Source organism: Idiotropiscis lumnitzeri, chromosome 10, assembly GCF_059441095.1.
Source record: "Idiotropiscis lumnitzeri isolate Australia: NSW breed Sydney's pygmy pipehorse chromosome 10, RoL_Ilum_1.0, whole genome shotgun sequence".
Classification (NCBI taxonomy): Eukaryota; Metazoa; Chordata; class Actinopteri; order Syngnathiformes; family Syngnathidae; genus Idiotropiscis; species Idiotropiscis lumnitzeri.
The window spans coordinates 5,449,471-5,460,973 of record NC_142400.1 but is presented as its reverse complement, the minus strand read 5'-3'; the positions used below and the strand labels follow the sequence as shown (position 1 = coordinate 5,460,973).

Here is an 11,503-nt window from a genome sequence, read left to right as displayed (position 1 = left end):
CTCCGTACAATACAATACTAGTTTTATTCAATAAAAATATATTTTCCTATTAAATATTTTCTTGTTTCACATTTTGGGATCCAGTTAAGTTTCAGATTTCACCTTTTTTGCGCATATTATGCTAATTAATGCAAGGGCACAAACGTTTAGTTAAATATTCATTTTTCAAGTAATAAAGATAATTTTAGATTTTTTTATCCATTGTATTTTAGGAATTGAGATTTCAGACTTTTTTTTTCATAGTGTAAGGTTACCAAATGTGATGAATGTGGATAAACAAAACAACGATAAAGGTTCCAAAACTTTTATTTATTGATCATTAGACAGACAATTACATTTACCTGTTTAATTTTTAAGTTTTTTTTTTTTTTTACAATATTTAAAGAACCCAGGCCAGTTTCAGACATGTATTTTTTTTGCATATTATGCAACTGAATGTGACAAATGTCCATAAACAAACCAGTGATAAAATTCAGACTTTTTTTTTTATTGTTCATTATCGAAAAAAAAAAGTCAGACGTGCAAGTGCGTCCATAAATGAGTATAACAAAACATTAGTCTGAACATTTCATAGCTAGACACACTGATAGACATACATAAAAAGCAGAACAATGAGATTACAATTTGAGAGCCTGCATTTGGGTGTACATTATATATATATTTGGTACACATACACACGTCACACGTTATTAGCTGGTAGTATACGATGAATCTACAAATACATGATTGTTATTTTTGACCTTCCCTAAAAGGAAATAACCTCTGTCCCTTTAACAAAGTATGCCACGCAGTAAAAGTTAATAACACTGATGTAAAAAGTCATTCCAAATACTCTCCAGAGCATAACATGGTTATGACCCGCGTGCTGCAATTGTACGGAAGAGCAAAAGGTGATAAAACGACAAGAAAGACAGGCACTCTCTTCTTTTCTTCTCCATTTTTAAACCATCACTGTGATGGACTGTAAATCTTTTCATAGCGGCGTCTCACACACACACATATTTACCTCCGTGAGGACACTTGAGTCAAATAAAAACCACATTGCTTCTCTTGTTGGCGCACCAAAAAAAAAAAAAAAACATTCCCAGGCACAGTTCCAAAAGTTCTTATTTTCGTTTTAGTATTGCTTTTATGTCCTCTGCGTTTATCTCCCCCCTCCATCTCTACGAGTTGAGGTGTTCCACTTGGATGCTGGAAGACGACACAGTTAGGCAGAGGTCCTTGTGGGAGGAAATGTCCGACACGCTGACGGGTTTGTACTGGATGTCGCCTGCCGACACCGTCTTGTACTGGTGCAGGTCAAAGGGACAGGGCATGGCGTCCGGCTGGCCGTAGCCGCCTTGGCCGTGTCCGGCTCGGCCCGCCGCGCCTTCCGAGCCCTCCGCCTGACTCCGAGCTCCGGCCTGAGCGCGGGCCGCCTGGCTTTGACTCTGCTGCGCCGCCACGGCGTCTGAGGCGTTCAACTGCTCTTGGCCGTGTTTCTCCATGTGTTTCACAAGATACGTCTCCTGGGGTGAAGGTAGAGGGGAGACAGTGGACACATGACTATACGGTGTAAAGTAGCTGGCAGGCGTGTGGCGCCACTGAGGCCACTGGGAATTCTCTTCACAAATGCATATTGGTCTTACTGAGGTGTACGTGCGATTGCAGAGGCCGCACGAGTAGATCCGGGCGTGCCTGACCGTGTGTTTGGACATGTGCACCTCCAGACTGGCGGCGTCCACATAGCCTTTGTTGCAGTTGGAGCACTTGTAAGGTTTGTCTTTGTTGTGCTGACGTCGATGGGACTTGATTGGGACCAAGGGGTGATGAGGGGAAAGGTTCAAATAAAAACACAGTGAGATGTTTAATAGCATGTCTCAGGCTGGAGTTGCACCGCGTGGTAGAAGTGACGCTTTTTTTTTTGGGGGGGGGAGGGCTCCGAATTGGCACATTTGGGATGTGTGTCATGTGAATTGCGAACTCCACAATGTAATGTAATTTTTCCGAGTGTTCGTCGACTAAAACTAGACTCAAACCATCACAAATAGGAATGACGAAATGTGACAAAAACTGATAAGCATTTTTTTGTCCCAAAAAAAACTAAGACTAAATCTAAAATGCCCGCCAAAAACAACACCGCTCTGAGGGAATCCAAATACAATGTGGTCCGCGACAAAAACTGAATTTGACACTGCTGTTTTGTTATTTTAAGTCATTCCATGACCACCCTTGTAAATCACAACTTCCACCATTCAAATGCATGGACATGTTCTAACGTCCCCAAAAAACAACTAACAATAAAAAACAAAAAATACTAATGTGAAAATGACAAGTAGGGTTCAACTGATATGGATTTTAGGGGAGGCTGTAAACTTCAAGCTGTCCACGATCAACCAAACTGCGCTGGGTTGAGTTTGCGACCACCATATAACATTCAAATCACTATTTTTTGCTCACAAATCTACCCCATACCAAATAATAAAACAAAAAAAAAAAATACCAGTGTCCATTCATGCGACAGTGCTTTACCAGCGATTCGGTGATTTTTTTTCCACCCCCCCCACAAGTCTGCAAATAAGTTCATTCACGAGATGCTAATCGTGACAATGCAGAGGAACACAACCTTGTTAAATGAGAAGCTCTGACACTGCCACTCAAACTGCACATAATGCCGAGTCACTCACATGACATTCCCCTCACCTGTAAATTGGAGAGCTGCGTGAAGGATTTCTCACATCCAGGATGCGCGCACTTGTACGGCCGGTCTCCGGTATGAATCCTGATTGAAAAGCACAACCACGATGATTGAGCGACTGCACAACAACCACACGAGTACAAGCGACCTCCCGAGCGTGTGCGTGTTACCTGTTGTGCTGCTGGAGGTGACTGAGCTGCCGGAATGACTTCTGGCAGTAGGCGCAGGTGTAAGGCTTCACGCCCGTGTGGATGCGGATGTGCTGGGCCAGGTAACTGGAGTTGGCGAACGACTTGGTGCAATGGGGACACTTGTGAGGCTTCGACTCCGTGTGGTTACTGACGAGGAGAGGGGCGGACGACACGACGGGGTGTTATCACAAAGCTGAGCAAGTTACAGGTTGGGAATATTATGGGAAAAATTGATGAAGGATATTTCAGTGCCAAAGTCTACGTTGCATACTAGCGTTCAAAACGTCAACAAACGTTATGCGTACAACCGTACAAAAACGTGGTCTTATTTTTGAAAGACAATCGTTTGTTTGTTTTGTTTTTTTTCATGGAAGATAAGAGCACATCAATCAAATCTCTTTCAAAAATAAGGACCGTCAACTTTTGAATGACAGCGTACAAGGGCATGGCAAAGGACAAAACGACAACAAGCTAGAAGTGGACCGAGCCTTGTGCACAGTGCTGCAACAGTTGCAATGCAAAGCAAAACGCATCCATGGACGACCACATTAACAAGCGATGAACACACAACAATGCAGGTTAGTTATTATGTAGAAAGTGGAGTGTATACACACACACACACACACAAAATAATGATGCCTGTCAGACAACAAAACTGGTGAAATGAGAGTCATGTTTCCAGTTGTAAGTTTGCTGCTTTAGAATTTTTTTTTTTTTAAGTATTTTTCAACATGTCACGGTCAATGCTGAACAATAAAAGGCACTTTTAAAAGACTTAACTGCACCTAAATTAAATAGATTTGGGGAAACAAATGCATTTCCTCAAATAGTGGCAATCCGAACCGTCCTCCACGAATCAACACCACCAACAACTTGACGCAGAGTAAAAAGTGTAATTACCTCCGTGTCTACATCTGGAGTTCAGGAAATAGACGCGGCCACTATTTGACGTAAGAACAATTCAAACTTGTCACGAAAAAGCAATTTAGAAGCCACGGGAACGTCAAACAAGTCCACACTGAGGCAGCAAAGTTATTCACGTTTAAATTTGGTGTCACATGACTCGCAGCCGGTCGGTAGTGTGCGCACACGAGGGCTTCACCAAGCACATGTAGAGAACGCGCATGCATGATTGGGCTGGCGCAAACGCACACTGAATCCAAACGCTCGCTGGCACCGCCAGGATGAATGAGTAGCACAAAAAAAAAAAGCAGAGCAGGGCAGCACGTGGTTATTTCACGCAGACAAGTGTTAAAGGTGGGACATCATTGGGTAAGAGAGTTTGAAAAGTGAAACTAATTGTGCAGGGGAAAGCGCAGGCAGAGGAGGAGGAAATAGCATGCAGGCAGCCAGAGACAAAGGAAAGGGCACGAAATAGGAGACAAGTATTCATCATGACTTCCATTCGATGCGAAAAAGACACTGCAAATTATATTTGCAGTTTGGAGCAGGAATGGGAATTTGACAACACTCCCTTGATGAAATGTAACGGGACGGACGGGAATGAATGTTTAATTAAATCATTTCAACGTGAGATTTATTTTGGATGGCAGAAAATACTTTTTAGCAATTCAATTGCCCAGTACAACAATTTCATGTTATTCTGATTAAAACTAAATGACTATAATTTCGGTAAATAAATATTTATTCAATTATAAGTGGATGACGCACCTGCCGTTTAATTGGGACGGGGAATGTGGTAAAAAATAAAATATTTTTTCTACACGACCTAGCGCCACATATGAACCTTCTCGGGCTCGGAGAACTCCCTGGAGCGGTTTGTCAGGATCAAATGTGAGGCTGTGTTTGCATTTTATTCTGCTAAAATATGAGCCAGTCCTCCAGTTTCAATTCTGCAAATTCAGCCGGCAAAGACTTTTCTATTAAGATGTGCGAAAAACAACAGAGTGTATTTATTTTATTTCTGATTATTTGATGTCTCTTCTTGTAATTGTTTCAAGCAGTAAAGCACACTGAATTGCCAAAATTGTGCTCCCCAAATAAACTCGCCTCGTCTTGGTGTGGCTTTTACGTTCAACACCTTTGAACTGAATCACATTCGAAGCGCAATTTTTTCTTTCTTTCTGAAGAGTGGAGCGTTCACTAAAAACTACAAAAATGTCAAACTCACTCTATAGCCGCGACATAGCGAAGAGGGAGTCATTCCGAACACAGCCTCCCTTTCTTGAAAAATGCCTGGGAACTTTTAATGGGAGGGTCTCTGCCACGCAAGCCAAAATTCAAATGACGTGGCGATATGCGCGATACCACGGTACACTGAGGAGCAAGTGTGGACTTCTGTGAAGGGGGGACGAGGAGGAGGAGGGAGGGGGGGGGGGGTGTCTCGAATGCGAGTAGGTGGCATGAGAGGGGTGTCTGCAGTACCGTGTGTGCTGCTGTAAGTGACTGAGCTGCCTGAATGATTTCTGGCAGTAGGAGCAGGTGTAAGGCTTGGCCCCGCTGTGGATGCGGATGTGCTGCGCCAGGTAGCTGGAGTTGGCGAACGACTTGGCGCAGTGCGGACACTTGTGAGGTTTGGCCTCTGTGTGCGACTTGGAGTGGATCTGCATGTCAGACTTACTGAAGAAGGTCGCCGCGCACATCCGGCACCTACAGGCGGGAGAGACACAGAAATGGGGGTGGGGGGGAGGGGGGGGGGGGGGGGTTGGGACAACGCAAGACAACGAAGCAAAGGAAAAGGACAGGAAGGTGAACCACACACATGAATGAAGGGATGATCAAATGAGGCACAGGGAAAGATGTCAAGGGAGATATCAGTGAAAGCAGAAGAAGGGAAAGGTACGTCCGAACTGTCCAACTAAAAAAAAAAAAAGCGCATGCCGTGTGGTAGAGAGCGGGCAGACTATGCAGCACAAAATGGCACCGTTTTCCATGGAATTGCGTGGCAAACAAGAAGCAGAGCAGGCGCGTTGGTTTGCGGTCCGACATGCGAGCGAAGCGACGCCTCCGGCGGCTCGACTGAAGGGACTACTGAAGGTGTGTTTGCTTGCTTGCATGCCGCAAGTCTAGCCAGAACGGCGGCTTGCACAATCTAGACACATACCTGTAGGTTTTGGTGGTGTCTTTATGACCGGGCTCATTGTCCTCGTTGGACAGGTCGTATGGATCCCGTGCGTGATGATGCAAAGAGGTCAACTGCAGAGAGAAAAAAAAAAAAAAAAAAAAAAAAAAAAAAAGGGGAAAATATTGACAGGATTACCTTAGTAAAGTCATGATTTTATTATTATTTTTTTAGAATACTTCATTTACATTTATTTGTTTTATTTATTTATTATTATTTTATTTTAATTTTTTTTATATCACTTTTTTTCCCCCAAAGCCATACCAGCTTGAGTATTCGCTCGCGGACACACCGATACCAAGTAACGATACCACCAGTACTTTTGAGCTAGTCATTTTCAATCAAAAAAAAGTCACACAAAAAATATCATAATAGAAAAGTCCTAAGATGTACTACATTTTTTTGCAAAATCACAACTCCTCTCACTGTCATTTTTTGTTTTGCGCCATTCCACTTGGAACCTCAAACGGTATCTCACCTGTCCGCCGGCGCTGAGCTGAGCCAGTATGACGGTTTCATTGCCCGCTCCCACCAGGCTCTTCTTCTTGCGGCCTCGCTTGGACGGCGGCGGCATCACCACCACGTGGGGTGTCCCGTCGTCTTTTTTGTCTTTGGAAAATTGGAACAACGTATGACGGTTAAGCCCAACAACTACTGAAAAGTATTTCCCTCCTCACTGTCAATGCAAAACTCGACAATGACGTCACCAAATTTTAGTCCTGCTAGACTACAACACAACACCTGTAGAGCAGACATAATAACTGTAAAGCTGCCTACATATTCATAAATAGCTACTCAAAAAAAAAAATCCTCGACTTAAAATCTGTTGACCAATGTACTCTAGCATGAAATGCATTGTGTGCGTTTTACCCGGAGAATGAACGGCGGAGACAATCATGGTGGTGGTCGGGTGCGAGGACACGAAGGACTGCGAGGATGTTGGGGACACCAACGTTCCTTGGGGTGTCGTGATGACCAGTCCCGCTGCAAACACACAAAAACAAGAATAACAATGTTGCTCACTGTGGGGGCGGGGTGGGGGGGGCACACTTTCGATTAATCGGGTAATAAATTAGATGTGCGATCATCCTGCTTGTTCACTTAAGAACTTTTTGGGCACTTTTGTTTTGGCTGTTGCTGCGTAAGAGCCCGAATAAGCAAGCTGGCGGGAAAAGCGACTCACCTGCCGTCATGATGCCCGTGGAGGGGACGGGAAGCACAGTGATGTTCTGGCTGCTGTGCGGCGGGTGTAGGTGGGCCGTGCCGGCAGGCGGCCCGCCGCCGGCGTCCGTCTTGCTCCCCGGCGTCGGGAAGGTGAGCAGCGTCGTTTGGTAGTGGGACGCCGAAGAAGGCGGGAAAGTAGTGCTCTTTTCCTGCTGTTCTTTCACTTTGTTCAAGAAGACGGCATTCTCCAGCTACAAGGAAGGCATCACAGAATTTTTTTTTCTGGCCCATAAGCGACACATTGCATGAAGGGTTTTTTTTTTTTTTGTTGTTGTTTTGTTTTTTTAAACAGTGATTTTTCAAATCTGACAGTGGCCTCCCTCGTATGTGGATATAAATCAAATATGGATGCGATACATCTGCACGGGCGTGAATCTGCATTGTTTAGAGCGGGCGTGGGCAAACTACGGCCCGGGGGCCACATGCAGCCCGTCAAACGTTTTAATCCGGCCTGCCGGACTTGAAAAAAATTAAATGAATAAATCTTGTTGTTTTATTTTCTAAATACTATAGTTTTTCAAAGACTTCTATATTGTTGTAATACTTGTTTTCACCTTCATTTAAAATTAATTTTTTTTTCTCCGATGAGGTGAGGTCACCAAAACACTCCATCCATCTGCTCCAGCAACTCTGTCAAATTTTAGAACCCATTGTGGCCCGCCAATCAAAAAATTTGCCCACCTCTGGTTTAGAGCAACAGTGTTGACTTTCATTTAATCCCACTTGAAACACGAAGGATAAAGTAGACATTTGTCAGATTTGCGGTAATTCAGCCACGCATTTATTACACTCGTGGCAACGTGACGTGATCTTTTGTAGAGGTCTCCATGAAATGCTCGTGTTGCCTCATAAGCATCGTTCGCGGTTAACCGCTTCCCGATTGTCCGGGGCAAGTGAAATTCGGCCACGGGCAAAGTAAAATTATGGGCAACTTACCCGACCGGGCAAGCATTTTTTAAAGCAGCCAAATATCTTTCATTTCGACGAAAACCTACGATATTTCGGCCGAAAATTGACAGCCGGAGGTTTTCTTACCTTCTGCGCATGTTTACAAGTGGCGACGAGTTCGTTCAAATCCGAACATTTCGGATTCCTCTGACATGACTAAAATAGCTTGAATATTTTTAAGTAGACAATTCAGTTGTGAGCAAGGAATAAAAAATTTATAATATTGCATCTGGACATTCTGCAAATTGCATTTAAGCAGACAAAATACAACGTCCTATTTCTGATTTTTTACGACTATTTACCGAATACGTTGGAAGTGCGCATGTTTGTAATTTAATGTAAATTAATCTTCGGGCAAGAGAAAAAAAATTGTCACTTGCCCAAGTTGGGCAAGCAGTTTTTAAAGTTAACTTCGAACCCTGATATGGTCAAAATATTTCTCAGGCATTTTAGTCCTATTAACAAGTCAAACGCATGTCTTACCTGTCCTGGCACAGTGGGGATTGGAGACCAGAAATAGGATGAGTTAAAATGAGAATCTTCCATTATTCCTGCAAGTGAGACAAACAACAAATTCTTGAAATGTGACAAATCAATGGTTAGGAACAGGTCGACATTTCTTAATTGTGTCATATCGCACACATAAATGGAAAAATAATGATGTGAAGTGACAAAAAGTGGATGTATTTTTATTATTTTGTTGAATCTATTGTGACGTAATATAAAACGTGATATTGTTATACAGCGCGAGATCATATTCTTCACATTGAAGTGATATTATAACCGAGTGTTGTATTTTTAGCTGTTTTTATCCAATCAGAATTCAGATCGCTCGTGTTGCCAGGCAGATTTCATAATACCAGTGGCATGCATTATTTGTCCGAGGCCTTCGGATACAATCATGCGGGCGTCTGTTCTGTGCGGGTGAGTGCGTTTTACACTTGGTAGACAGTTGCGATATCCAATCAGATCAAGAATTGATGACAGTAAGCCCCTCTCGCTGGCCTTACGTTGAAGGTAATGAACGTGTCTTGTGATTGGATACTCACTCGTGAAGGGGCAGCGCTATGCGGAATCAACACACCAGAAATTCGTAACTGGCAACCGTTCGAAAATCTAAACTATATTAATGCTCTTTTAAACCATACTGGGGAGGGAAAAAGTGTGGATTTAATTGCAGAAACACTTGTGAGGCCATTTTCAAGAGGGGCCTTTCAAGAGAAGCTAGGTCGTCCAACACTCACTCAGTGCTGTGTAAGTGTGTTTCAATATATTATTTCTCCACCCATGGTGTCATAAATGACGGTGTTATGATCGGGACTTCAGTAGTAGGACTTCACTGAAGTCCCATGTGTGAAATGCACAGCCCGCCACTGCAATTGACAGACGTTTTTCTGTCTGTGACTGCAGCTCAGAGCCAGTTTGGGAATCCTTTTGGCCGTCACAGTACGATAGGTTCAAAAGCCACAAGTGCAAAATTATGACGCTCAACAGCATGAAGTTACAGGATTGAGCTTTTTGTTGATGCTGAATTCCAGTGCAGCCCTCCAGTTAGACTTACCCGAGCTTTAGTTAACGTATTAGTCCTGTATTCAAAGTATTACAAGCAAGCATGAACAAAAATGTAGAATCTAATATGTAAATTTAAATGAGATGTCATTCACCAGAATTTATAACATATTTGATGTATAAATGCAATTCGTTTCTCTTATGCTGTGGCTAGACATTCAAATACCATTTTGCGGATTTGACAGCTGAGCCAAAACGTTTCCAAAAATGTCTGAAGGAAATGACATTAAAATAAATGACTTATCCTGATCCTGGAATCGGCCCCGCCCTGTATTGTTACTGACATTTGTCACCCAGTGTGTAACCCTCAGTTATGTGCAACACATGAAATGATAAAAGACACATAATGACAAAAGGTTTAAGTAACAAAAAGGAGAAAGTATGGGAGACAAATTTAAAAAACAGTCATAGTTACGTTGAATTTAAAGAACATTTCAACGTTAATCATCAGTCTATGAAACTAGTTTTGCTTTGATCATGTTTTGAAGTCGCCTTATACAATACAATAAAATACAACTTTATTTATATAGCGCATTTCACAACAGCAGGAGCTGTAACAAAGCGCTTTCCAGATAGAATAATACAAATTAGCGGAAAATTAAAACACAAATAAAAACACATAACAGATACCAGAAGAACAGCGACAGTGTCATGTTGAGTCGAAAGCTAAATAATAAAAATGCCTAACATATAATGCGAGGTCATTCCATAGGGAAGGACCGGCCGGCAACAGGAAAAAAAAGGCACGATCCCCCCCGAGACTGCGCTTCATCTCGAATCAATTAAACACTGGGAACTAAAATATTTGAACATGTGCAGTATGCAGACAAGCTGCAGTCAGTAATGTCATTAATCAGTAAAATGGTAACATTCAGCGCATTAGCATCGAGTGGCCTAAAGTGTTTGTAAATATAAGGGCTTTTACAGTGTACCACGTTCGTTGTAAAAGGTTATTATTTGCTCAAAGCTACATTAGTGTTCCAGAAATGACAATACAATAAAATATGAGGAAATAAACACTAAGTAGCGTTTGAGGTTATCTAACCAGGCCCGACGAGTGCTGATTAGCATGTTAGCAACAAGCACTACTAGCACGGGTGTCAACGTGCTCGCAACAAATAAAGAGCAAAAAAAAAAATGACACGGATGATAAAAAAAATGAGCAAAAAAAAAAAAAAAAAACAGAGCGCGTCCGCGCAAAGGCGCGCGCCCAAATACACACTTCCTCCAGCCGAGTCATGCAAATGTAGCAAGCAAATAAATAGCAAGCAAACGCATGAACAACGTGAACAAGAGCAGCTCTTTACCAGACTGCGCCGTACAATCGGTCTCCCGCCCCCACCCGAAGATCGCTCGCCCGCTTCAAATTGGACGCAATTCCCAAGTGTGGGGATTTAAAAAAAAAAAAAAAAAAAAAAAAAAAAAAAAAAAAAAACACAAGTGCTTTTTTTTTCCGAATTGTTTTTTTCTTCCTCGAATGGCGACTGCCTTGTCAGGCGCTTCACTTCCTCCGGATAGACGTCAAACAAAAGGTGGCGAGCGCGGTGACGTCACGTCCGGTAACAGCAAAACGTATTAAAATAAATGCATAAAATTACAGAAAATTAAAAGATGCCTCTCCCTTTTAGCTTATATTGCTCGTGTACTCAATTTTTAAATTTTGATACTTTTTACTTCGGCTTCCGGACCGGTAATGTTGCCTTCATGGATTGTTGTAAAAACTACGATTCACGGAAAAAAACGCGTTGTCTTTTATTAGCTCATTTTAATTAATCGTATACATAATTTTCTATTTAATTTAAATCCGTGTTC

General features: G+C 42.5%; 1 protein-coding gene across 3 annotated transcripts; it reads right to left on the bottom strand.

The window, feature by feature from the left end:
- Positions 1–290: 290 nt before the first annotated feature.
- znf384b (zinc finger protein 384 b) lies at positions 291–11,100 on the bottom strand. Of its 3 annotated transcripts, XM_088307351.1 has the most exons (11): positions 10,999–11,100; positions 8,606–8,673; positions 7,134–7,365; positions 6,821–6,934; positions 6,429–6,559; positions 5,933–6,024; positions 5,254–5,478; positions 2,848–3,015; positions 2,683–2,761; positions 1,629–1,787; positions 291–1,508 (listed from the first exon to the last, which is right to left on the bottom strand). In XM_088307351.1, the coding sequence occupies exons 2-11, from the start codon at positions 8,666–8,668 to the stop codon at positions 1,164–1,166; spliced, it is 1,608 nt and encodes a 535-aa protein (XP_088163477.1). In that variant the 5' UTR covers positions 8,669–8,673; positions 10,999–11,100; the 3' UTR covers positions 291–1,163. The 3 variants fall into 3 exon arrangements, with proteins under 3 accessions (XP_088163477.1, XP_088163476.1, XP_088163478.1); XM_088307350.1 differs by having other exon boundaries at positions 291–1,787; XM_088307352.1 differs by lacking the exon at positions 5,254–5,478 and having other exon boundaries at positions 291–1,787.
- Between the last annotated feature and the right edge of the window lie 403 nt (positions 11,101–11,503).

Excerpts from the sequence above, each read along its gene's own strand:
- znf384b (XM_088307350.1), bottom strand. The coding sequence starts at position 8,668 with ATGGAAGATTCTCATTTTAACTCATCCTATTTCTGGTCTCCAATCCCC. Across the intron at positions 7,366-8,605 it reads TCCCCACTGTGCCAGGACAG|CTGGAGAATGCCGTCTTCTT; the intron begins GTAAGACATGCG and ends CCTTCCTTGTAG. Across the intron at positions 1,788-2,682 it reads CGCAGCTCTCCAATTTACAG|TCCCATCGACGTCAGCACAA; the intron begins GTGAGGGGAATG and ends GTCCCAATCAAG.